This window comes from Corella eumyota, chromosome 4 (genome assembly GCF_963082875.1).
Source record: "Corella eumyota chromosome 4, kaCorEumy4.1, whole genome shotgun sequence".
Taxonomy (NCBI): domain Eukaryota; kingdom Metazoa; phylum Chordata; class Ascidiacea; order Phlebobranchia; family Corellidae; genus Corella; species Corella eumyota.
Window position 1 is genome coordinate 2,880,234 of NC_137493.1, and position 26,175 is coordinate 2,906,408.

The 26,175-nt window shown below is 30.6% G+C and overlaps 3 protein-coding genes across 4 annotated transcripts in view; 2 read left to right on the plus strand and 1 right to left on the minus strand.

Annotated features, from left to right (window-relative positions):
* Positions 1 to 1,221: 1,221 nt before the first annotated feature.
* LOC145750001 (uncharacterized) lies at positions 1,222 to 8,700 on the plus strand. The gene is made up of 29 exons (XM_082565906.1): positions 1,222 to 1,317; positions 1,385 to 1,442; positions 1,574 to 1,669; positions 1,804 to 1,866; positions 2,211 to 2,263; positions 2,521 to 2,566; positions 2,745 to 2,840; positions 2,919 to 2,969; positions 3,081 to 3,238; positions 3,326 to 3,381; positions 3,508 to 3,608; positions 3,709 to 3,884; positions 4,067 to 4,164; positions 4,279 to 4,344; positions 4,466 to 4,739; positions 4,862 to 5,031; positions 5,103 to 5,241; positions 5,353 to 5,433; positions 5,517 to 5,758; positions 5,864 to 6,024; positions 6,101 to 6,195; positions 6,398 to 6,565; positions 6,650 to 6,834; positions 6,992 to 7,218; positions 7,346 to 7,556; positions 7,669 to 7,810; positions 7,899 to 8,070; positions 8,180 to 8,373; positions 8,520 to 8,700. The coding sequence occupies exons 1-29, from the start codon at positions 1,272 to 1,274 to the stop codon at positions 8,564 to 8,566; spliced, it is 3,672 nt and encodes a 1,223-aa protein (XP_082422032.1). The 5' UTR covers positions 1,222 to 1,271; the 3' UTR covers positions 8,567 to 8,700.
* Positions 8,701 to 8,735: 35 nt separating this feature from the next.
* On the minus strand, positions 8,736 to 20,655 carry LOC145750000 (uncharacterized). Of its 2 annotated transcripts, none has more exons than XM_082565905.1 (27): positions 20,554 to 20,655; positions 19,822 to 20,130; positions 19,340 to 19,515; positions 18,861 to 18,950; positions 18,612 to 18,758; positions 18,040 to 18,171; positions 17,689 to 17,821; positions 17,220 to 17,332; positions 16,933 to 17,023; positions 16,544 to 16,755; positions 16,004 to 16,210; positions 15,502 to 15,745; positions 15,063 to 15,181; positions 14,848 to 14,967; positions 13,287 to 14,784; positions 12,941 to 13,212; positions 12,537 to 12,687; positions 12,242 to 12,378; positions 11,838 to 11,987; positions 10,966 to 11,431; positions 10,580 to 10,739; positions 10,438 to 10,514; positions 10,190 to 10,325; positions 9,720 to 9,856; positions 9,506 to 9,612; positions 9,013 to 9,212; positions 8,736 to 8,931 (listed from the first exon to the last, which is right to left on the minus strand). In XM_082565905.1, the coding sequence occupies exons 1-27, from the start codon at positions 20,633 to 20,635 to the stop codon at positions 8,826 to 8,828; spliced, it is 5,772 nt and encodes a 1,923-aa protein (XP_082422031.1). In that variant the 5' UTR covers positions 20,636 to 20,655; the 3' UTR covers positions 8,736 to 8,825. The 2 variants fall into 2 exon arrangements, with proteins under 2 accessions (XP_082422031.1, XP_082422030.1); XM_082565904.1 differs by having other exon boundaries at positions 17,181 to 17,332.
* A 1,669-nt stretch (positions 20,656 to 22,324) lies between these two features.
* LOC145749804 (T-box transcription factor TBX20-like) overlaps positions 22,325 to 26,175 on the plus strand; it is a 4,258-nt gene continuing 407 nt past the window's right edge. The window contains exons 1-8 of the mRNA XM_082565666.1: positions 22,325 to 22,334; positions 22,460 to 22,688; positions 22,844 to 22,980; positions 23,144 to 23,280; positions 24,025 to 24,183; positions 24,518 to 24,594; positions 25,453 to 25,544; positions 25,615 to 25,759. Of these exons, the coding sequence (XP_082421792.1) occupies positions 22,564 to 22,688; positions 22,844 to 22,980; positions 23,144 to 23,280; positions 24,025 to 24,183; positions 24,518 to 24,594; positions 25,453 to 25,544; positions 25,615 to 25,759 (872 nt within the window). The 5' untranslated portion in view covers positions 22,325 to 22,334; positions 22,460 to 22,563. The remainder of the gene's footprint in view (positions 22,335 to 22,459; positions 22,689 to 22,843; positions 22,981 to 23,143; positions 23,281 to 24,024; positions 24,184 to 24,517; positions 24,595 to 25,452; positions 25,545 to 25,614; positions 25,760 to 26,175) is intronic.

Consider the following 26,175-nt stretch of genomic DNA (forward strand, 5'->3'; position numbering starts at 1 on the left):
TGAAAAAAATATTGCTAGGTACGTTTTTAAACGATTAATTTTCTTGCTTACTAATTTGATTAAGTATCTTCTTAGAGAAAGTACTATGATTTTTACAGACAACTTTAAAATCCCTTATAAAGATTTAACTAATTTTAATATTATCGCATATTTAATTAATCAATCTTTTAAAAAACACCCTATTCGGGCATTTTAGTTCATAAGTACAGTTTTAGCTTACAAGATTAGCGCATTAATCTAAAAATAAAAGTGGATATCCTATGACTATAATTTAGTCTGGATTTCTAAAATCGAAAGGGCAATGAGTTAATTTCCGGAATGACTAGAACAAGTACTTTTGTCACGAACCTTGGACAACTTAATTATAAGTTACAATCACGCTTACTTAACACGACGAATTCGACGACCACAAAAAAACTTTTATTAAAATAAACTTATTAAATTTTCGCTTATATATATAATTTCTAAGTACCTGATATGGTGTAATACATAAATTTTTTTCACTGTTTTAATCTTTGGATTTATTATTTTATATTAATAAAAAATCTTTTTTAAATTTTGTTTACTAGGTAAATATATAATCAACAAAAATTGTTGTTCGAATTCGTAAAAATTAAAAAAGTAACATGATTCATCAGCGATTTGTGATGACTTTCAACTTTTAGCTAAAGTTGAATGAATATTATATTTTTTTGAACTTTGCATTAGGCATGATTTTTATAAAATTTTGATAATAAAATTTAAGACATTTTTAGATTTATGACGAATCGGAAAAGGTGCCATTTAATGCACAACAAGAGAATTGCGTTGCTATCTCACACATGACGTAATCCTACATCGCGAACGTACAAGAAAAAGTTCTGCTGAGGTAAGTGAAGTTAAATTTACTCACGCGACGCAATCTGCAAAAGTTGAGAAAAAGTTTAAACGCTGATATAAAAGCTGACATGAATTAGATATTCTACAAATCGTTAGAGATAAAAAGCATGTAGCACAGTTCTTAATATAAAAAGGATTCGTTTATTCTATGAATTTAACAAAAAGTTGACTTTAGTAAGATAAAATTATTGGTTTGCAATTTTGCTAAGGCACAATTAATCATCTCACGAGATTCTTTTTTAAAAAGCAAGAGTTTTTTGTTAAAAATCACCTTTTTCCGCAAATTTTAGTTAATTTTTAAGGAAGTAAATTAAGAGAATCACATTATTTTTATTTTTAGTGTTATTATTTATCAAATATTAAAAAAAAATTAAGTGAAAAATACCAAGATAATGAGAAAACTGTTAAGCATAGCAGTGTTGCTGCTTTCTATCACAAGTAAGTACAAAAAAATAAACAATTAAAATATATTAACAAAATAAAAAATAAATATTTATTTTTGCAGTGGTGATTGAGGCACAAAAATGCCCACTACTTAAGAACAAACTGCTGACCCGTGTAGCGTAAGTTGTTTTAATAAATGCAATTTTTTTTTAATATAAATCGATTTACATTAAAATGCCTACTAACATTAAATACACTTTAATACTTAAGTTTTAGTATTTGATTGCTTTAATCTTATTTACATTCGTAGATGCTCGAACTCAAACAACCAAAACTCGAGATGTTTTTTTAGATGTGTTCAATCTTACGTTCTTACCAATCCCGATGCCGAATTGAGAATTTGCAGGTAAAAAAAAGTTAATTTTAAACATTACCTAGAGTGTACTTCTTTTAATAATTCACTTACAACTACAACTACAATACCATTTAATATTAAACATGTGAATTATAGATTCTTTAAGTTTAGTGTTTTTTTAACAGATGTGAAAGAAATCGATGTTCATGGACTGGAGTAGAAGCATTTTGTACACGCCAGGCACCAAGGTATATTAATATAAGACTAATATTAACATTGTGTTTTCAAAACATCGTTTGGCCAGTTTTAAAAACGTTAACATTTCGCTACGATACTAATTGAAACCTGTTTTAAGATGGATGAGGTTATGATTGCCATGGAATTTAATTTAATTAAAATTTAAATATCAATTTTCGTGTATAAATATTTATAAAGTCATAATTTAAACAATGTTACATCGGTTGATATAAAATTTTACGGTGAAGTTCGTGACTGGCAGATTTTCTGATCAATTAACTCGATTTTCCAGTTGGGAGTGTTCATATCAAAGATAATTAGATATAATCACTAAACAATAAACATAACATTTTAGAACCACGACACGTCGCCCAGTTGCTGTTCGAACCACAACTACCGCTCCTTCAGGTTAGATATGAATCATTTTGCTGAGATTTTTTTACCCTAGGGCTAGTAAATGTTTAAACAAAGATCAAGTTGTCAAATGTCGTACCACATGATGAGTAACTGATACCGATCTCAACATAAAATTAGCATGAAATTTAAATGCTAAATTATTGCATGTAGTGACCCAATGTGTCACCTAATTGTTACTTTATGTGTCACCTAATCGCTAGTTTGTTTTTAAGATAATGTCTAATTTAATTTTACATGTGTTTTTACAGTAAAGAGATGCTCAGGATTAAGTTTATCGACCACCCTTCGATCATCGTAAGCAAATAATTCCTTTTTAAACAAATATAATTTCACAAACAAATATTTTTTGACCGTTTGACAAAGAAAAAAACTCACAAATATTTACATATAAAACGACCTAATTCTATTGCAGTAGTATTACATAAGTAGAGAAATCAAAAAAGTGTAAAGTTTAACATTTGTTTAATTGTAGATGTACCAATTCCCGAAACGAAGGTTCAACTTGTACGTTTACTTGTCTGAGAGGTTTAGTTCTTTCCAATTCTAGGGGACAAACTAGAACATGCAGGTATGAATACAACAAGAAGTTGTGATTTATATTTATTGCAGAGCTAAGTAGATAATATATAAAATGCAATTTTTTTAGATGTTTTGGAAACACATGTACCTGGACTGGAAGCTCTGCAAGATGCATCAGGTATTGACAGTAAATCTTATTTTAAGAAATATTCTAGCGTTCTAAAACCCGTAAAGATGCCATGGACATATGTTAGTTTCTACATCACAAAAATGTATCTTGTATAAATAGGTCTGTTACTACAACAACAAGACCACCGACTACCACAAGAAGGACAACAACAACAACAAGGCCGACCACAACAACTACAAGGCCAACTACAACAACCACAACAACTACGCCTGCCCCTACTACAACTAAAGTCACTGTTTCCATTCCCGCACAGCCTGGTAAGTTGTATAAGCAGAAATGTGTCGTAATTTTTTGTAAATTTGAAATTAAAGTGGAATTTATTTGCAAATGTTTGTTTTTAACAGAGCGTTCTGTAGAGAATGATTGCCCGATTCCAGATTTCTCCAACCATGCTTACCAGGTAAAAACAATGCAATATACATTTACTGAAACTTTCAAATTAGAAGCTACAGAAATAGAAATTTCAACTAAAATATCTACATAAATAAGTTAAAACTTTAATAAAGTTTCGCTTTTGTATTTTTAGATCGTAGATAACTTCCCAAATGGCGCAATGTTCCGAGTTGTAATCAAGAAAAGTCACTTGTTGGTTGAAAACGGTTGGACTGTGATAATGACTTTTACAAGGTGAGTAAACATTAATAGGCATCGAGTTATATTAAAACAAGTATGTAAAGAACTCCACAAAAAATTTCAACCAAAATTAATTTGATATTTCGTTTTAAAGAGACTTGCCAAAGAACGTTAGAGTTCTATCTTGGAATTCCGAACTTCGAGAAAAGAAAGGAAAATATTTAGTTCTGCAAAATCAAGACCACAACGCGGACCTTACCGGATTCGACATGTTCTCCTTCTCGTTTGTTCTCCTGGGGGCAAATTCTGCACGAATGTCAGGATATACATGTAATTAAAATCTCAATATGCAAAAACATAAAACTTTGATCAGCTTGAAAATTAATCAAGTTTTAAAGTGTCTGAACATTTATCTGTATTAATTTATGCAAAAACGTGCAGACTTAATCGTGTAAAAGATCCGGTTCTTGAAAAACTACGTGAGGTGTTAATTTATATTTTAATCTTTTTAGCCTTAGTTGGCTTCTACCCGGAAATCGTTAACGATGTCGAGTGTTTTTCTCAAGCTAATAATGGAAATCCGGGCAACATGCTTCAGCCTACTCCTGCAGTAAGTATTAACAAACAACCTTTGTTAAAATATTTTAAACCAGTAACGAAGCTTGTTTTTAAAATAATTGTCTTACTTCAAACCAACACATTTTAATAAACTTATATTATTTAGACCATTGCTTTGGTGACATCAGCAGAAGATCGTGAACAAGCAGAGAGTTATCGTCGGCAAACTGAAGTAAGTTATTCAGTCCATATCCATTCACCCCTCCCTATGTTTACCACACTTGTTATATTAAACTTTACCTTGATAAGACCCTGTGCTTTGTTTCAGTTGTAAATATAATTTAATTTTAAAGGAATTCGCTACCCAAGCACCACCAGTTCCCGATACAACTCGACCCCAGGCCCCAACAACACAAAGTACAACAACAACAACAACTAGAAGACCTACAACAACCAGGAGAGCTACAACACGCAGAACTACAACAACTACACCTGAACCACCGGTGACTACCCGAAGAAGTCAAGCGACAAATCCACCTGTCCAAGAAGTGTCAACTTTCCCAAATAATTACGGAGATCTTCGAATAGATAACGCCGCTGTAAACAGACTTCGAGGAGGCTGCAATGGTAAGAAGTTGAAATATTACTCCTTTTTATCTTGGTTTGGTTTATTTTAACAGATATGTTTAGAAAATACAAACTAAACTACCTAAACAATTTTTTTCACTCAAATTCGTTTTTTGTAACAGTTTTGCAAAATTCACTGTCGATTAAAAATCCTGGATATGAAGTGCTTGGAAAAGATGTACAAGGCAAAAAATATCGATTTAACGCTGATATTGTTATTAATGGACAAGAAAACATGGTGAACGATTGGGTTCTTAAAGTCGTGTTTTCTAAGCCTATCAGTGACATCCAAGTAAGTTGTAATTATATTTAATTTTGATTCGTCAAAAGGCAATTAAGTAATTACTTAATTTATTTAATTAGGTATGGGCAGCAGTGTTAGGTGAAAGGTCAAATGACGGTCACGTGTACATATTTCGACCACATCCCTGGAACGCCAACTTGCGGGAAGATTTTAGCTTCTTGATTATCCCAGAAATGACAACTGAAGTTTCGCCACTAGGTAAAACGTTTTTTTCTTCTTATCAAGTTTACTAACAAACTTATTGTATTATGGTATAACTTTAAAGAATTACAAATTTTTAAGTTGATTAAATTTTGTTTTAAATTTTAGTTGTTATGTATTTATGCTCGGGCGGCAATACTCCAGACTTAAGATGGGACGGAATTTTCGGATCACCCCAACAAAATCAAGGTAAGTTTACAAACTTTCTATCCCTTTACAAATTCTGTTATTTTTAACCGTGATAGCTAATTTTAATTGTCTCTTTTGTTCAGGTAATAATGGTGGGACACCCGACGAGCAGGACAGAATTAGAAATGAACAAGAAAAACAACGATTAAGACAAGAAGAAATTGCGCGGGAACAACGAAAGCAAGAGGAAGAAAGGCAGCGTCAGGTTCAAATTGAAGAAGAACAAAGACGACGAGGGCAAAACAACAACGGCAACAACAACAATAACAACAACGGCAACAATAACAACAACAACCATAACAACAACAACAATAATAATAATCAAGTAAGATCTTTTTTTTGATAAAAAAACCCTCGTTAGAATTGTTTTTTTATCAACCTGTTTTAATGTGTAATTGCAGATGATTTAACTTCAACTCTATTTATTTAGCGCCCTCGAACCACGCAAAGACCAAGGACAACACAACGCCCAAGGACAACACAAAGACCAAGGACAACACAACGCCCAAGGACCACGCAAAGACCAAGAACAACGCAAAGACCTAGAACTACACAAAGACCAAGATTTGTACAAAGACCTCCAAATAGAGGGTAAAGACTTAATGCCAAAAATACTTTATATTCGTTTTTCTACAAACGTTTAATATTAATGTTATTTAATAAATAGTTCAACCAACGCCCGACGATGTTCTGCACCAACCGGTTCTGCTCCACGAAATGCCCCACAAACACGACCCACTTACAGAAAATCTCCCGCTAGCGGTAAGAATATTACTATTTCCAGTTTTGTTTGAAGTTTCCAATAATTTAAGGCCTTTTTTAGGAACCTGAAAGATGATTTAGACCAAAAATAATGAAAAGTTTTAGAAAAATAGATTAAAATAACTCAGTTTTTAGCCTGTTATAATATATTAACTTTCCAATTAAGACACAGCTTAGAATATAATATAAATCGTATTTTCAGAACGTACTCCGTACGACTACAACCAAGTCCTGAGCCTTTCCATTCTTTTCTACGAAGCACAAAGATCTGGTAAATTACCGACAACCAACAGAATACCTTGGAGAGGAGACTCTGGGTTAAGAGATGGATGTGACGTCAATCATGACCTAACTGGGGGGTGGTATGACGGTAAGCACGACTCACAAACGTAGATAAATACAATTATTCAACAAATTTTGGCAAAAACTTCTAATTTTGTAATTTTATTCGTAGCTGGTGACCACGTCAAGTTTGGTTTCCCAATGGCATGGGCTGTAACAACGATCGCTTGGGGGGTGATCGAGTTTAAAGATGCCTACCAAGATTCTGGTGAATATAGCAGAGTTCTTGATCAAATTAAATGGGTCACAGATTACTTTATCAAAGCTCATGTTTCCAAATACGAGTTCTACGCTCAGGTAATATAAAATAAATAAACAAACCCTTATAAGAAAAAAACTAACAATAAGACTGTATTAAAATAGCATTTAATAAACAGGTGGAATTATGACTGAAATTGCAGTTTAACATAAGTACATCATATTGCATTCTATTTAAAATACTGTGGTAATGTAGGTTGGTGACGGACACGTCGATCATAGCAACTGGGGAAGACCAGAAGAGATGACAATGAGCAGACCAAGTTACAAGATTGACAAGACCCACCCCGGGTCGGAGGTTGCTGCTGAAACCGCTGCCGCTATGGCTGCTGCTTCGGTGGTGTTTAGAGACACCAACCCAGCTTATGCTAATATCCTTGTGCAACACGCTAAAGATTTATACGAATTGGCAGATCGTTACAGGCAAGTTATACATTTGTTTGCAATTTAAATTATATAAAGGAACCTGATAACACATGCCGCAGTACAGAACAGTTTACTTTATTTTCTTCGAGATTTAAATTAAATATATGTTTTATTGTTACTTTAGGGGAGACTATCACGTTTCAATCCGAAATGTTTTCGACTTCTACCGATCATTCAGTGGATACCAAGATGAGTTGGTATGGGGAGCATTGTGGTTATATAGAGCAACCAACTCAAGACATTACCTTGAAGATGCGAAACGAAAATATCAACAATTCGGGGGAAGCAATTTCCCGGGCAGATTTGCATGGGACAACAAAGAAGCAGGCTCTCAGGTTAGAATGTTTTAATTACTTATGGCCTTCTTTAATTCATTAAACAGTAAATAAAACATAGCTTAAGATATCAACTCTTGCCTAATAAAAAAAACTTTGTGTATATGAACAGGTTCTATTGGCCAATTTCACCGGCGAGCAAAAATACAAGAACACAGTCCTTGACTACCAGCGATATTTGAGCAGTTCCAATGCACCCAAAACACCACGAGGACTTCTCTGGTTGGATAAATGGGGACCCAATCGTTACGCAGGTATGTACCTATTAAAAAAATGGCAAAACATAAAGGATTTTTGTTTTAGAAATCAATTATAAAACATTTTTCTTTCTTTAATTTTTAGCCAACGCCGCATTCATTTCTCTTGCTGCAGCCAATATCAGAGGCATTGGTAATACAAACAATATGCTTAACTTTGCAAGATCTCAAATCAATTACTTACTGGGGGCGAGTGGTAGAAGTTATGTAGTCGGGTACGGAAGAAATCCACCAAAACAACCGCATCATAGATCAAGGTAAGTCAGAACAGCTACCCATAACCACAAAATGTAGACTATGGTCATTTAACCTTGGCTACTGCAGTTTACTTACCAAAAAATTAACATCGACTTTTACATTTTATAGTTCCTGCTCTCCAGCCCCAGCTAGTTGTGCTTGGGGAAGTGGATACCATCGCAGAGGTGGAAACCATTACACTCTGTATGGTGCCTTGGTTGGTGGACCAGATAAGAATGACAGATACACAGACGACAGAACTGATTACATCAAGAATGAAGTGGCGAACGATTACAACGCTGGTTTTCAGTCTGCTTTGGCAGGTTAGTTATTGTCACCATTATAACTTTAAGTCGTAAACAGAAAATTTAAAACTAAAAAAACCCTATGACAATAAGTAACAACAATTACTCTTGCATTAACTCTTGCAAAGTTTTACACTTGGTAATAAACGAAATTTTTTTGCTAGGTTTGAAACACTTCCAGATTGCAAACCGCAGAAGAAAAAGCGGTTGAGACTTTATTACCATGAATTGACTACCACATAACTAATAACTTATTCTTAATAAATGTATTGTTAAAATTAGATTTTTAAGTAGAATTAATAAATAAATAAACAAGTCATTTCTGAATGTCCATGTGCTGTTTTAGTAGAGTGAAGAGTAAAACTAAAGCTTACCCATTTTTGTGTTTATTTTAATATCCAAAAGTTGGTTATAAACGCAGTGTATAACATTCCTTATACTGTAGAGATAGAATAGTATAAGGTGAAGAATTAAATGGCTGTTATTTGTTCGTCAAAAGTTTTGCGGACAAATTCATAAATGATTTTAGCTAATGAAGAAGTAACTTTACATTTCTCTTCGATTTTTTCAGCAGAACTAAAAAATAAACAAAAAATTTAAAAACTTCCTCCTATTAAAATATTATTGGTCTAAATTAGTAATCACTGAATAAATTACCTTAGTGTAATAGATGAAATAGATTTGAACACTTGGGCGAGGTAGAGGGCAGATAAGTACGAAACACCTGGAAAATTTTCAAAAACTGCCAATCTAGCAGCAGTTTCCAAATTGTCCCTCTGATGTAGAAATTTTGAATCAATTTCCAATTTCTGTTGATCTCTTTTAGCCAAGTTATAAAGTAAATCAGCAGTTTGGTTCTGTTAAAATAAATTGTAATTTTTTAACTTAAAAAGGTGCACTTAAACAAACAGCTATAGGTAAAAATGACTACTTTTTAAGACTGAAGGTTGTATAGCAATATTTTTTAACTGCTAATACACTGACTACCAACTAACATTTTTTATTTAAAAATATAACTTAATAAAACCTAGGTTTTATAATCTATGACAAAAAATACAAATTGTTTTTAAAACCTTAATAAAAAAAATAGTTAATCAAAAACTTAAACAGAAAGAGCAACTTTAGGGCACAATAAATAAACTAAAATTACCTGATTATTGCTGTATAACAGATTAACATTTTCTTGCGCTAAACCTAAAACCATTGAACGAAAATTTGACATTTGTGAAACTGTGGCTTTTTCATTTCCAAACATCCCTGAAATATTTAAAAATTATTTAAAGTTTTTATTAAAATAAAAGCAAACATAATGACCTAAAAAAGTTTAATTACTTTTTTATATTATTTTGAATTTGCTTTAATACCTTTTTTTACGCGATCTTTTTCGATTATGAGAAACACTTTGACAAAGTATTTTTGTACTTTGTGTATAATATTAATTAGATTTGTTTTGTTATTAGTTGAAGTTAGATCCGACACAAACTTTCTAATGGCAGCAATTCTAAAAACAATTTTTTAAATTAAATCATATTTTTTATGATTTTAATTTTTGTTTATTTACGAAATTTTATTTTTTATTATAAATAATTTTTGCCTAATGGTTTATGTTATAATAAATTAATTCACCCATTAATAGCATTTGGTTGCAAAATTATCTTTAATTATATAAAAAAAGGTTGCTAGCTACACAGCAAAAAGTTTAAAAGCGCAAAGTTTTGATTTTTTATAATGTTTCACAAAACATTTTAATAAATTTTGTTTAAAAATCAATCTAAAATTAATTTGAAAAAATGTTAGAAACATAACCAGAGGGAATAACAAAAGAATTGCAAACCTGTGACCAAGAATAAATCCATTATGTTTCAGGGAAGTTACAACCACATTTACTTTAAGTTTTGTTCTAAGAGTTTGAACAATTTGGTTTGCTCCAATTGTCAACTCCCTGCTGTCCACAATTATTGACAGTTGACCTAAACAAATATTTAAAAATATCAAAAACTATTCCTGTCCAGAATTTAGTTTAAATTAAATTTACAGAAATATATTATTTTTTTAGCATGCATTTAACTTTTTTATGCTTACTGTTTGACATGTTCTTGGTGTGTTTTGCATTAGAGATAACTTTGGAATTTCTGTTGGGACTTGGTGAAAAAGACAAACTAAATAAAAACTTTCTCTTAAAAAATTAATTTTTTAAAATTTTATTTTTACCGGAATAACTTACATTTTTGCTTCAAGATGTAAGGGTGAATGTGACGGACTAAATTTTAAATAATTACTAGAATTTGATAATCGCTTCTTTTTAAACTCGAGTTGTTTTCGTAAAGATTGTTTTAGTCGGTTACTTCTTGAAGAATCAAGGTCCAGAGTCTCCTTAGTTAAATCTGAAAATAAAATAATAAACAAGTGAAGTGTTTTGTTATCAAAAAATAATTAATAGTCTAGATAAAAATTTTTACAGCTGTGTGCCTTATTAATTATTCTATATGTATAATAAGCAGTGGAAAATCAAACTTAAGACTTGATCCTAATTGCAAAGCTATAATACTAATACAGTATGTTTCACAACAAACTAAAGTAAATTTAAAAAAATTTTTAAAATAAAGTTACCCTGATTTTCATGTGGTTCATTTGATTCTTCACTTTTCTTTAAAACCATCACACATGATTTACACATCCAACCTTTACTTGTTAATACACTTCCACATAACTCACAATACCTTTCACTTGATGACACTTTTCTATGCAATTTGTTACATGATTGACAAGTGTTAAAATGGTCAGAGTTAACAAAGGAACATTCTAAGCATTTCCACGAGTTTTCAGAGTTTGAAAATTGATAATTTGAGGGATTTTGGTTTTTAACAAATTTCTTGGTGGTTTGTACGTTGGAGGTGTCCTCCATATTGTTTATTTTTAGAGGTTTGGAAATGGAAGGTTGTTTAGTTGGTGAATTTTGAAGAAAAGATTCATCTGAATTATCATCGCAAATAATTAAACGTCTTCTACCAGATTTGACTTTTTTGTTACCAACTTTTGATTTGGTTGGTTTTGGTTGATTTAAAGTTTGCTTTGCCTTAAAACAAATAATATAGTTAATACTTAACAAGATATTTTCCAAGTTAACAAGATACAACCAAGGTTCTGAATGTGAAAAGTTGCGGGGTGCAGGAAATAGGGGCAAAAATTCATGAAATGCAGAAAGAAGCAAAGTTTTTCAATTATGCCCACAATATTTTTTCGCTTTAAAGTCATCCCGCATCATCCCTCGGCCTTTAAGTTCAATTTTCCACCATCCCCCTTTTGCTTCCAGCACCCCGCAGCAAAGTACAAAAAAGTTGTCCTAACATGCATTCCCAAAATTTTGGTTAACATTTACTTATAGTCCCACACAATTCTATATCCCTATATCCATTACCATTGTATTTTTGAGGAAACAAAAGCAATTAAACCAATTACATTTTGTGATAATTAATACTAACCTGAGCTCGAGTGGTGGCTTTTGTTGTAGCCATAATCTGAGTACAAGGTTCCAGAAGGGTAATTTCACCAAGTTCATGCGAGGTTTCTACTACGTTGTCATCAACACAAAAACTATCGTTCTCATAACTTTCATTTAAATCAACCTCCTCCTAATTTTAAATAAGAATTAGATAAAATAACTATAACAATCTGGAACTATACAAAAGTTAAATAACTTATTTTAAATACTACTTAAATGTGTATACATTAAAAAAAATCCAAACAGTTAAAGATAATATTTAAATATTTATTGATTTTAAAAATGTTGTGTAAAAGTTTTAAATCTTTTGTTTATTTTGTTGTATACCGCTGTTGCTACCGATATTAAAAAGTATTTTAAGAGAAGTAAAAATAAAATAATTACCTGTGAAAATACATCAATATCGCGCCCCCTATTATAAGCTAGTTTGTATTTTCCCTTAAAGTTTTCAACATCTGATGGTTGAAACTTAGAAGCAGCAACTGATTTTAAATACATAGCTTGCTCATCTGGTCTTGTTTCTACAAAAAATTTTGGTAAATTTATTAAAAATTTTTATGCATTTTTCCTCATAAAAATAATATAAATGCTACTAAAAATTATATATTACAATCACAATTTTTAAACAAATTTTAAATAATAAGTTATTTTTAAAAAGATTTTGTTTTTTTTCATTTACCGTCACCATCAACATGTTGGGTAAGTTGTGAAGCATCGTTAAAAAAATTTAACATTTCCTCGTCCATGACATCATCACTAGTGATGTCATCAAATGATGTGTCATCACCGCTTAGTTCTGCCTCGTCATCAATAAATGAACAAATTCTTTTCTAAACATTTTGCAAAGCAGAATATATGCAAAAAAATATTATTTTTTTTTTGAAAATTATTTTTATGAAAAAAAACTAATTGACAGCCCACCATACGATTTGAGATTTCGATTTCAGCAATGTGGTCACAACTTTTAGCAAAAATTTGCTTGTGATAATTTGCCTGTGCACCAAAACAGCAGTTTTACTTACTTTGTAGCCCTATTACTGGAGCATACATGATACAAAAAAAAAATAATTTTTACAATTTTACCTTCTTTTTTGAAACAGGTTTAGTAGTTTTATTGTTATTATTGGCTATTTCAGTTTTGGGAGTGCTATGTTTTGCATGCTTTTGTAGATCCTTCATTTTGAGAAAATTTTCAAGTTTTTCGTTAGACTTAAAATCCTTTAAAGGAGTTAATACTGAATTATTAAAATTGTTTGTAGATGGATCAACATCACTACAACATGAAGTATCTGATTCGATGATTGGAATTCGTTTCTTTTTCCTCAAAAATTCAACAGGGGTACTTGGATAAAATTCTAGAACAAAAAAAACAGTATCATTTTAGATCTATTGCAAAATATTTTATTAAAAGTAAAGTTCATTATCATACCTTCATCTGTATTTTCTTTAACCTTTTTCTTTTTTGGTTCGATTAAAAATTCCTCAAAGTCTGAGTCGTCTCCAAAGTACAATTCAGGAGAATCACATTTTATAGGCATGCCATGTTTTCTTTTTAGACTGTTATTACTTTGATTTGTTACATTTTCATCAAAAAAAGTGAGTGGTTTAACAGCAGCACATGGAATATCATCACACATTGAATTGGATGAGAGATCGGCAAAAAGCGCCCGGTTTTCTAATCTATTAACTTGTGTTAAATTCACTTTAAGACTTTTTTTACTAGTAGTAGTAGTGTTCTTAGTTATGTTTTTCTGTTCCGAACAATCTAATTCAACTTGATTAAATGCTGTTGATTTTTCAGAAATGTCCATTGAAATTTCAGAATTAGGCAAATCTGATTTATATTGACAGAATGGGATTTTTTTTAGACTTTTTTCTTCTATAGACATATTGTCATGCACAACATTAAGTGTCTTACAACTCTCAGCTTGCTCCCCAAATGACATATTTGTTTTATTCTTACCAAAAGCTTGAGTGAAGGGTTGACTGTCAATATCAAAATCTAAATCAAATTGACCACCAAACATATCTGCTGATGCATCAAAAGAAATTGTTGTTTCAACTTTGGCAAAAGACAAACCTCTTTTTTTAACTAAACAATTTGGCTGTTTTTGAAGAATATTAAATTCTTTCTTTAGTTTAACACCAGTTTTTAAATAAGTGTTATTAAAAGAACAGCCTTCATCATTATTTGATACTTTAAAACTGTTTATGTTTTCTTGCTTAACTTCTTTTTTAACTGTAGTAATATTTGTATGTTTATCTTTAATTTCTGTGTCAAATGGTTTACATGTTATTATTTCAGTTTTTAATGTTGATATTTGTTCACCAGCTTCCTTTTGCTCGGGGAAAACAGTTTTTGTAGTTCTATTTAAAGTTGTTTTATTAGGTTTTTCATCCAATTCAGTATCAGAATCGGAATCAAACAATTTAAAACAAATTGGATTTTTGGTTTTTACTTCTAAATCGTCCATAAAATTAAACGTATCACATAATATAGGCGGCATGTCATCAACGGTGTTTTGTTCTGAAGAATTCTCAGAGCTATCAGTATATTGTGATGTAGGAAATAAAGGTGATAAGTCTTCGCTTAACGAAAATGGCAAACTGTCACCAAAATCCTGGTTTTCGTTTCTAAATTCTGCATTATTTACCTCTTTATTGTAACTTGCGTTCTGTGGTAGTGAGTGTTCAGTAGGCAAAGATATTTCCATGTCAATATCATCACTGATTTCTATAACTTCATTATCAGTATTTACATCTTGAACTGTGGCTTGGTTTTTTATTGCCGTACTATTGTCCACTGTTTTATTATCAGGAAAAATATTAGATTTCTTTGTGGAAGTATTTTTATTCACATTGTTTGTTGTATCTTTAAATGAAAAATCATCCTCTTGATTTAGTTCGGAATTCGACATCTGCAAAATCTAAAAAAAAGTAATATTTTATTTTGAAAACAAGTTATAGCTTTAACTAAGTATATTTTTTACTTCTGTTAGCATGGTGCTACTATATGAATGTCCGAAAGTTGAATTTTGAGGTCGACATTGCCATGGCAACCATTCTGATAGAGATAGTTCACTGCTTGTATCAGTGCTTTCAACTTTATTCTGTCAAAAAAAATTTTTTTTCCAAAATGAAAAAAAAAATTCGAAGTTAATTTGATACGAAATAGAAGTGCCAGTTTTAAAAACAAGTTTGTTACCTTTTTGTTTAGTGAAATGAATCGTCCTGACTGTGGTAAGGTTTTGACAGTTCCAACATATTGATATTTTTCCTTGTACAAATTTAACTGGCTTGTTGTTAAACTTGTTTTGGCACATCCTGCATTAAGTAGCAATATGTTATTTTTGTATTTACCCTTACTGTAAAAAGATTGACTTCATAACCTAAACCTTAGATAACATTAGTTACCCTGACCCTGTCCCAAGTTGCCTTTAACAGTTTAAAATATAAGGATTAAATGCCAAGTATATAGCCTCAAACAAGTGCCCTACCGCATTAAAGCACCTGGTACCTAACCCAGGACCTTGTGAAAAAATGCAAAGTGTTTCAGCCGCTGACTAAAAATATTATTAGTTAATGGTATCATAAATGCTATATAATGCAGCATGTAAGCACAAAAGTTATAAATTACTTAATACCTTGTTTTAGCATCACTGAAACATCCAAATTGATTCCCAACTTTTTCTCACTTTTTAAAGTTTTTTTATTTTTTTCTTGTTTTTTAGTTTGTGGTGCCACGGTGATAAACATTTGGTGACAAGTTGGGTTCAAACCAATAGGAACCATCCTAGGATTGTGAGGGTAATATTGCAACGATTTTCCAGCATTCCCAGTGATCGCTTTGTGGATAGTTTTCTTACTGGCCACACTACTGTTATAATCCTAACAAAAAATTGCATTTTTTAATTTTTTTAGTCTAGCTAGACCGGAAAAAAATGTGTTATTAAAAATATAAATACAAATAAAATTGGGTATATTATATATTATGTAAAATGCAAAGAAAATTAAAAAACTAAATAGACCTATCATCTAAACTAGTTCAACTTCAGTTTAAGAAATTTTACATTAGAATAACAAAATATTACGTTTTTAATTCATGCAATTAAACCTAAGCACATTAATAACATTTAAATTAAATACCCTTTCCTCCTTTCCTTCTGTAACCAACATCACGATTCTTCCTTCCCTTTTTCTTCCCGTTCTTCCCATTCTTTGCACCAATCGAATAGGACTTTTGTGGGAGTCGAAACACACAATAAGATCTACATCACCTATGTCCAATCCCTCTTCTCCTACACAGGTGGACACGAGGATGTTGTAACCTCCGGATCGAAATTTTTCCACAACCTTGAAAAAGTATAATGTGGAATTTTTACAAAAAAAGTTTACAAACCTAAAAAGTATTAAATTTAAAAAATCTTTTTAAAATTTAAACCTTTAAAAATGTAGAATTGTTACACATACAAATTTAAAAGAACTTTAATAGGCTAAAAGTTGATTAACTTTATTAAATCAAAAAATAATCTAGTTAAAGTAAAAATAAGTAAGAAGATATATATACATATATATATTTTTTTAATGAAATTTAGATTAATTTTATCTTAGCTCTACCCAATTTTAGTTAATAAATGTGCAAGGGCCTAAAGTTAACTTAAATTAATAATACACATTTGTTTTTACCATCAATTGATCTTTTTGTGTAAACCTTCGATTGGGAGTAGCCTTAGAATTTGCATCTTTTTTATTGGGTGTTGTTGTAGGTGCATGCCCAACAAATTGCATAGGTTTAAGTAAAGGTCGATGGGTCTGCAACAACTCAGTGATTTCACTAACACTGTCTCGGTATTGACAGAATACCATGACTCTCGTGTTCATAGAATCTTTCGCTGCATCTTGATTAAAAATTTTTTTTATGACGTTAAAAAAATTAATTGTGTGCACTATGGGCTTATTTAAATTGTTGTGATAAAGTCGCAACTTGCAACTAATATATCCCCAAAATAATTTACTTATAAACCAAATATTGCAGTTTTATATATTATATATACTGACTAGCAATTAATTTTTACCATTTTTCCAGTCTTGAAAATGTTTTAAAACAATTTTTTCCAATTCCTTTATTTTGGGATGGCTATAAACATAGTTTAGTTGATCTGATTTCTGTGATACCAACAAACATAAAATAGTGAAATTTTGTTTTAAAGCATAAATCTTTTTTGTAAAAATAATTATTTATAATTGTAAGCTAAAATATTTTGGCATTGAACTTTATAATACAGCGGTAGACTAAACAAACAAAAATATTTCAAAAACTTACTTTTTCAAGTTTTATGCTTGAGCGTTTATTTTCATTTGCTTGAGTTAACAAAACTGAGGATGAGGGGGAAGCCCCGAATAAGAGAATTAACTCATCATAAATCGATCGGAAGTCGGCATTGTTGCTTAAAATGCTTCTTGCTCTCATGTTACCTTTAATGCAACAAAGATATATATTAAATAGAACTTGTGTATTTTTTTTAAATATCAGCGACCTTGTGCAGTGTTTAAAGACCTGGGAGTTCTGGGTTCGATTCTCACTGCTTACATGTTAAAGATTAGTTAATTAATAAGCTAAAACTAGTGAATACTTCTTCCATGCACAAAAACCATATTAAAGCATAATTATAATCAGACAATCTATCAGGTCAACAATATCCTTAACTTAAGTTAGGCAAGAGTAAAGTTATCCTATATAATACCGAAAAAAAATAAACTTATATGTTTAAATGGTTTATCAATAATTATATGCAAATTTAAATTATTAAGAGCAATATTTATTTATTCACCTTTATTTCCATCCATTATTCCTTTCAGAAAAATAAAAAAAGATTTCATTCCATGTTGTAGTAGTAATTCAAGACCATGATATAAACTTACTGACATTGCAAAATCACCTTCAATTATTCCCATTACTTGTCTCTAAAATATATAAAATATTTTAAATAAAAATGCTTAAATAATATAAAAAATCGCAACTTATATATTTACACAAAATGCAACAAAGAATAAGTTAATTTCCTTACCCAGTAAAGGTAATATATAAATTAAACCTAGTAGCAAAGGCTTAAAAATAATATGACCTACACAATAATTTAAAAGTTTTGTTAACCCTATAAAGATAAATATTTTGTTCTTACAGAGAGCCCAGTGGGTGGATCCTTCCTATATTGATCCCGTGCCATTAAGAGTCTGTACTTGGACAAATATTGAATATCAGGATTGTACAAAGCTTTACAGCGAACCAAATTTCCAATAAAAACTTCAATCACCTGAATTTAATAATAAAAAAATAGAATAAAAAATTTACAGCATCTGTAAAACTAAAACAGCAGCATGGTGAAGTGGTCAGAACACTTGTATTCACTTTATGAGGTCCTGGGTTTCAATCCCACTGTTCTCATGGTGTAAAGCCGTTAAAGTAAAATCCTATAGACGACATAAACTCCTGCTGAGCCAATACTTAATTGCAACTTATAATAAGCGAGCAATTATAATCAAAATAAATAAAATCCTAAACTGCCAAAGTCAACTTGAGACTGAGTCGGGGTAACTGATGTTACTCTATGTTTAGGTTGTGAAGTCAACCTTCTCACATCGAGGATATATAAATGTAACAAAAAACAAAATAACTGAAAAACAGTTAATAAAATAACAAAAGAATAAAAATAATAGTAAAAACTCTTTTATTTTTTTTCATTAAGTTATTTACCTTGAAATATTTTTCCTTAATTTTGTTGATTTGGTCATTAAGTTTGACAACAATTTTGTTGATAACACGAGCATGTGTGTATTGTTTAATATCTATTGAATCTTCTGATCTAATCTCTATGTTACTAATTAACAAATTCTTTATCACCTAAACAATATGAATTATGGTTAAATTTAACAATTTCCAATTCCATTTGCATTACAAATTCATTATGACAGCATTACTAAAAAAATATATAAATAAATTTACTTGTTGTACAGTTCTGATATCTGTTCCAGGAGTTGCACTTAAAGCAAGAATTCGAAAATCTTTTGAGTAACCAATTATTTGTTGCACAACCTAAAAAAATTTTATTTTCAACATTTTTGTTGTTGTATACTCATAACCTTATACTTAATCATAGTTTTTTCACGTTTATCTATTATCGATGTGGGAAGGTCGACTTCACGACCTAAACATAAGGCAACATCAGTCACTCCTACCCAGTCTCTAGTTGTCTTTCACAGTTTTATATATTATAGATTGTAATCGCCTGATAATTAACCAACTGATTAGGTGTAGGCTTAGCAGGGGTTTATTCCTGTTTATAGTGCCTTACTCAAGGGCGCTTCAGTATCAAAGCAGTGAAAATCAAACCACAGACCTCATGTAGTGCAAACAAGTGTTCTGACTACATTAAAACAAGCATGAATATATCTATTTAAAAATATCAAAACTGTCATTCTTACTTGACAATATGCATGATTTCCAAGAGCCTTATGTGCCTCATCAATGACCAAACATTTTATAGAATTAGCACAACAAACTCCTTTTGCTAAATCATTGTTTATAACTTGTGGTGTTAAAAAGAAAACCCGTTTGTTGTTCCATAATTCTTGTCGTCGGTTTGAAGCCATTGTTGACCCTAATTTCAAAACAAATGTTATACAAATTTTTAAATTATTCTGTGTATATATTTTAAAATAAAAACAATAAATTTAAGAAATATTTAAAAAAATGAAAAATGGGATGAGTAAGTAAACATAATAATAATAGTTACTATTGCAGAAATTTAATTGTTTTTATAACTTCTTTACCAATATATATACTAAAAATCGAGAAGTTACATGTTTGTTATATTGGCAATGTAATAATGCAATAACAAAGTAATTCAGACATACCATATAACAAAATTTGAATAAAATCTGTAAAATATAAAGTTTTATTTAACCTGTCATTTGAATCTGATCCTCCATAGGAATTCCCATGATATTATAACAAGCATCTATTTGCTGAGCAACAAGTGGTTTTGTAGGTGCCATAAACACTATTTTCCCTTGAGGATACCATCTATAAAAATTATACATAACCACTGCAGCAATAAAAGTTTTTCCAAGTCCAGTTGGCAAGGCAACTAAGGTGTTGTTGAAAATGGCAGTTTTAACAATTTTTTGTTGATATGCACGGATTGGATAGTTAGTTGGGTATATCCACAATTTTCCAGCAAAATTATCAAATCCAGTAATGTGTTCAACAGGATCTAAACATAAATTTCTTTAAACTTAAACAAGCTATATGAACATAATTTTATTAAATCTTTATTTTTCTTACCAGCTAAAAAATTACGGAAAGTAGGGTATATTTTTGGTGAAAAAAATGCACACCTGAAATTAACATTTTGCACGCCTGGATTTTAACAAAATCCGCACCTGTGCAATACTAACGCCTTGTAGTAGCATATTTAAGCCAAATTCAAGTAAAACACGCTAACATAAATTGCGTGACCGAGCTTGCACGCGTACCCAAATTTCCAGTCTACGCAAGCACGCGTGGTCACGCCGTTTTTTAAGCTTGCGCGCACGAGATCTCGTCGAAAACTGCTCTACTTTTCAGATTGGATAACGGCAAGATATATTTAATTTAATTACATTTAAAAAAAATTTTAAACCAATAGCCAATTTACCATTAGTATTTTTTCCAATGTTGTCCGAACTACAATCCCCCTCTAAAGCAATTGTTGCACAGAGCAAATCATCATCATCCATTTCTGTTGAACTTATTTCAATCACATCATTTTGTTTAGAACTCGAAGGTTGATTTTTCTTTTTATTAATTTGGTTCTTAATTTTTAAATCTGACGGTGAATTTTGCCTTGGTTCATTGTCTTTTGTTTTGCACTTCCAAGACTGAAACAGAGTTTTTTGTTTGGAATCTCGTGGCATTATCAAAATTTCTGTTATTGTAACATTTTTATTCTAAAACCTGAAAAGCAAAGTATAGGTGTTAACTGTGGTTTAAAACTATTACTTTTGTTTATTCACATCTTGGTCAGTTGGTAAAATGTAAAATTTTAATTGTCTGATAGTCTGATTGTTTATCAAAATCGCATTTTCTGAATATTTTTGTATTTACTCCAATTTTAAATTTGTAGGATACTTGAAATTCTGCATCACCACACCTTAGCTTCACAAACAAGCTGTTTATAACAGCTTACACAAACTTAAACGCATAATTTTGCTTTGCACAAAATAAAGAGCATTGGTATATTTAATTTATTCCAAAAACTGGTATTTTAAAAATTTTTCTAACACGCGCGAATGAAAACAACAAGAATATTTACGATACGCATGGTTGGTAAGGAAAGTTTGTTTACAAAATAATTATCCTCACAAAAATCTTAGTTTCATTCAAATATATTAAAAACAAATTGTATGCGTCGTTAATATCTGTTTTCTAATGGGTTTATTTAAAAAAATAAAACTATATTGCACTTTAAAATATAAAACACCTTAAAGTAATTTAACAAAAGTCAACCAACATTATATTTATAAAAACTTTAAAATTAAAGAATTCGGAAAGGACCCGATCCAAATTTAATTTAAATTTAAAAATCAACAAATTTTAAATCTAAAAGTTTTAAATTCAGTTTTCAGAAAAAAAAGATTCCAAGAAAAAAAATTTCGATAAATAAATTTATGACATAAGAAAAATATTTGATATAGTGTAATATTTAAAATACGCACAAAAAATAAAAAATTAAAATAATTTTGTAATCCAGAAAGTTAAAATAAAATTTAAAATGTTTTCTATTAGTTTTGTTTTATCGATTATGCCGCGAAAATTACAAAAAAAAATTATATATTTTTTTTATAAGTTACTTATTTAGAATAAGCTATATTTAAAGTGTACACCCTAAAACACAATCTTCATCAAAGTGCTATGCTTTTCCCATTTTTAATGAAGTTAACTTAGTTAAGTGTCGAGAAAGCGTCTTGTGCGACATATGTGTCGTACGATACAGACGTCAGGACGATAATCAAATTAGAACCACCTTAAAATGGCCGCCACACAGTTTAACAAAACATCGACAGTCAAAAATACCCAAAACAAGTTAATGTGTGAAAAAAACTATTTCTAAAAAGTTAAAATAAATAAAAAGGATAACATAGGCAGAAGAATAATATCGTATATATTTAGAGATATCTATCTCTAATTCTCTAATAGTATAGTTATTAATTTAGTAAATATTATACTAATATATAATAAAAATTGTTGCAAAAAGGTTGAGTTAATTTTAACAAAAATGATATAAAATATAAGTTGTATTAAAAGTTACAATAACATTTTAAATAATGGAAGAAATTAAAGAAACAAAAAATAGTCCAAAGAAAATGTCGTCAAATGCCAACGCTTTTTCGATTGAATCTATTATGAGAAAAGAAGTTATAACAAACAGCAAAACTGGTAAACTTTAAAATTGTTAATATTCTTTTTTCTAACAAGTTTATATATTTAGTGTATGTATTATTACTTTAAAACATTGCCTTTTTATTCAAGTATAAATATTTAAACATTTTTTTTTAATTTAGAAAAATCGAACTTCACGAACTTGAAATGCCTTGAAAAATCCGACAATTTCGAAGAAACAGTGGAGTCAGGCAATCGCCCCCACAATATTGTTAAACCAGAAAATATGACAGAGTCGAGTAAGCCCAAACACCCAGCATTACTAGAAGTAAATTGCATACTGGAAACTAAAGAATTATGGAACAAATTCCACGACCTGGGAACTGAAATGATAATCACAAAATCTGGGAGGTAATTACTGCTATAGTTTTAATTAAACTTTAAATAAACCAAATTAAAAAACACAAAAATATAAAAAATTAGATGAAGATATATTACTTTATATATACAACTTAAAAAAAATAAATAAAAAGTTAGATATTGATTCAAAATGTTTAATGTTATAGAAGAATGTTCCCGACTGTTCGTGTTTCTTTCTCAAAAGCTCTCACAAATGAAAAGTATCTTGTTGCCATGGATATTGTTTCAGTGGACAACAAACGTTATAGATATGCTTACCACCGCTCTTGTTGGCTAGTTGCAGGTTTTTTTAATTAAAATATTTGTCTCCATTTTGTATTTGATTTCTTGTGAACTGCTCTTATACTGGATTTTGTTGTTTTATGAACTTGACAACATTTTTTAACAAAACTTTGCTAGAAAACCACTGTTATCTTTATTTTTATAATGTAAAGATGTTGTTTTAGGAAAAGCGGATCCTCCTCTTCCACATCGGCTCTACATCCATCCGGACTCACCGCTAAGCGGCGCACAAATCAACAAGCAAATGTTTTCTTTTGAAAAACTGAAGCTCACCAACAATGAACTTGATCAAAACAGCCATGTAAGTAACATTCTTAACTTAAAAAAGATTTTATGTAAAATGTTTAAGAATTTAAAATGTCGTTTACTTGTGATTATCCAATTTTTTTGTTGTTGAACTTAAAGATATTTGTTTCGCCATTGGTTTAAGTGAATAGCAAATATAGTTTGAAGATTTTCTTATCTTGCGAAGACAGGTTAGTGCAGTCAAAACACGATGCCATACGCATTGCAACCAATGATTAATTGCTTCTCCTTAACTTATCTTATACAAGCTGTCACCTCGTTTACATAAAATCCTTATGCAAGGTTTTAACTTGTGTTAATACTGTTTTTATATAAAAAAAATAATCAGAAAAGAATTTTAAAAAGAGAAAATAAAATATCAATGTTTTGTCTATTAGCTATAAGTGCGTGAAACAATAATATATTTGGTGTTAGTGGTTTAATTTTAGTAACTATATTGGTGGAGCTAAGTGCCGTATGTCGGCACTTTTGACACGATATCCCAACCGCATGACCCGCCAGCTATTGCAGATAAAAGAAAACAAATGACTGGCCAATGACGTAAGCACACTGGCAAGTTCAAGATGTTTTCTACACAGAGCCTTTGATACATTTTGATAACTATATGTCGTTAAAACTGTAATTGATTACTAAAATGCTGTTCATATCCTGGCATCTTACAATACGATAACTCCTAAAAATACTTAATACCAAAAAATACCAAAGTCCAAGATTCATAAAAATAAAAAAATATTTTCAGGTTATTTTAAACTCGATGCACAGATATCAGCCACGTGTTCATCTAATAAGGCATTGTGACGACAACAAAGACTTATCGAAATTAAACAAGGAACAATATAAAACATTTGTTTTTCCGCAATCTCAATTTACAGCAGTTACAGCGTATCAAAATCAATTGGTAAGTTACATATATACCAAAATAATATTTTTATTAGATACAAGTTTACAGAAAACTTGAAAACTAAAGAGTTAGTTATTTGGTGTTTATTAACAACCTTGGGTTGATACCCACTGCTTTTATGCTGTAGCGCCTATAAGTAAGGCGCTATAAACGGTATGAACCCCTGCTGAGCCAATACTTAATCAGCAGCAAACTGCCAAAAGCAAACCGAGACTGGGTCGGGGTAACGAATGTTACTCTATGTTTAGGTCGCAAAGCCGACCTTTCCACGACGGGGATAAAAATATGCATAAAAAAGATTATTTTGTATTTATGATGCGTATTACTGCAGATTACAAGACTAAAAATTGACAGCAACCCATTCGCAAAAGGTTTCAGAGATTCGTCCCGAATGAACGAATACGAAAGGTTGGAATTTATTTATTTTTTTAGAATTTATTTTTTCGTAATTTACGTTTAAATTAAGTTTTATAAAAAAAATCCAAAATGGGCTTTCAACAGAATTTCGAAGCTGTAATAAAATCAAGAAAGCGTCACTGTCGAAAATGTTGACTGGTTGACATCATTACTTCGAGGCCGCTTAATTATTAATGCCGCGCTTTAGGACGATCGTTTTCCTAACTTAATATTGATTCCCTGCCGACTTTACCACATACACGTCACACATTTTCACTTGCAAGCCTGAAATCAATCAGAAATTGCTCGAAAAACATGTCTATTTCAAGAAAGACACGCGAAATTGCACGTTTACTTTAATCGCTAATGAATTCTTCGTCATGTTGCAACCAGGCTTGAGATCACTCCGAGCGCGCTAATAACGTTAAAGTCGACCCACGACTTTGTAGAAACTTGATAACATTACGAACGATTTAATTTTCGCCGTTAAAAGCAGTTTTATTCGATTATTGCCGCATCAATTCCCGGCCAAATCATCACGCCCTCGTTTTATCTTTAGACGGCGCGAAAAATGTTGATGGATTTTAAATTGAAAATACTTAAAAAGGGGCTTTCCGGCTACGACGCTTAATCCTAAACCACAAAAAGTTAAACTTTAAGAAGAAATAGGTTTATGTTTTAAAATATAAAAACACAACAATTAAAATTCAATTGCAAATAAAACACTACGTTTAAAAATCAATTGCTTATTGCATTACTATTATTGCTCAGTAGATTCCTTTTTATGTTTAATAAAATTAACATAATTTTTTTTAAATAAGCGAGTCCATCAAAAAATCATTATTTTTACGTTTGTGTTAATTGTTATAGAGATACTGTCGAAGGAATGCTCTGCGAAGCCAGAATTATGCAACCCACTGTCGACACCATGCGATTGCTAATTCACGACGGATTAGAAATTGGTAAACAAACATAGCAAACATAATGTTTAAAAATCTTATAATCACCAGTTTATCTTAATTTTTTTCTTAGCAAACCGAAAAGAACTCGAAAAATCTGGGCTAACTTCTGCAAGCCAAGAATTTCCAAAGTTCGCCCAGCATTTTAGAGTACCAACATTAAACCCAATTACTCATAAAGACTTTCCAACTTTTAGACAACATCCTCAGCAATTGGGGTAAATTTATCAATATTATACATTTAGTACAACTGATTTTTTGTATCACCTTAGGATGATAAGTTTTTTGTATTTTTATCGGAAAGGGTGTGCTGTTGTAACATATGTTTTAAGCTACGATTTAAGGGTGAATAGTGTGGCATTGGTGCGGCTTGAACCCGAAAATTTAGCTTGTCGTCTACTACAATGACTGTAATACTAGGTATAAAAAACAATTAAGGCTGTGGCGTAAGTTATGTATTCTGTATTTATAATAAAGTTTAAATCTCTTTATTATTAAAAAAGCGATTCTTAGAGTGCTGGTAAATTACTTTAGTTGCGTCCATATTAAGACAATAAAAATAAAGCAATGCACAAGTTATAATAATTTCTAGTTTTTATTGACTTCAGATCCTTACTAGCCAGACAACAAAGTT

Bases quoted from the DNA above. Each gene is read 5' to 3' on its own strand.
- LOC145750000 (XM_082565904.1), bottom strand. From the start codon at position 20,635: ATGGATGATGATGATTTGCTCTGTGCAACAATTGCTTTAGAGGGGGAT. The intron at 15,182-15,501 runs GTATTAAGTAAT...TACTTAATGCAG, and splicing joins TTCAGTGATGCTAAAACAAG to GATGTGCCAAAACAAGTTTA. The intron at 9,857-10,189 runs GTTTGCAATTCT...AATTGTTTTTAG, and splicing joins GGATTTATTCTTGGTCACAG to AATTGCTGCCATTAGAAAGT.
- LOC145750001 (XM_082565906.1), top strand. From the start codon at position 1,272: ATGAGAAAACTGTTAAGCATAGCAGTGTTGCTGCTTTCTATCACAA. The intron at 5,434-5,516 runs GTAAGTTTACAA...TCTTTTGTTCAG, and splicing joins ATCACCCCAACAAAATCAAG to GTAATAATGGTGGGACACCC. The intron at 8,071-8,179 runs GTAAGTCAGAAC...TACATTTTATAG, and splicing joins CAACCGCATCATAGATCAAG to TTCCTGCTCTCCAGCCCCAG.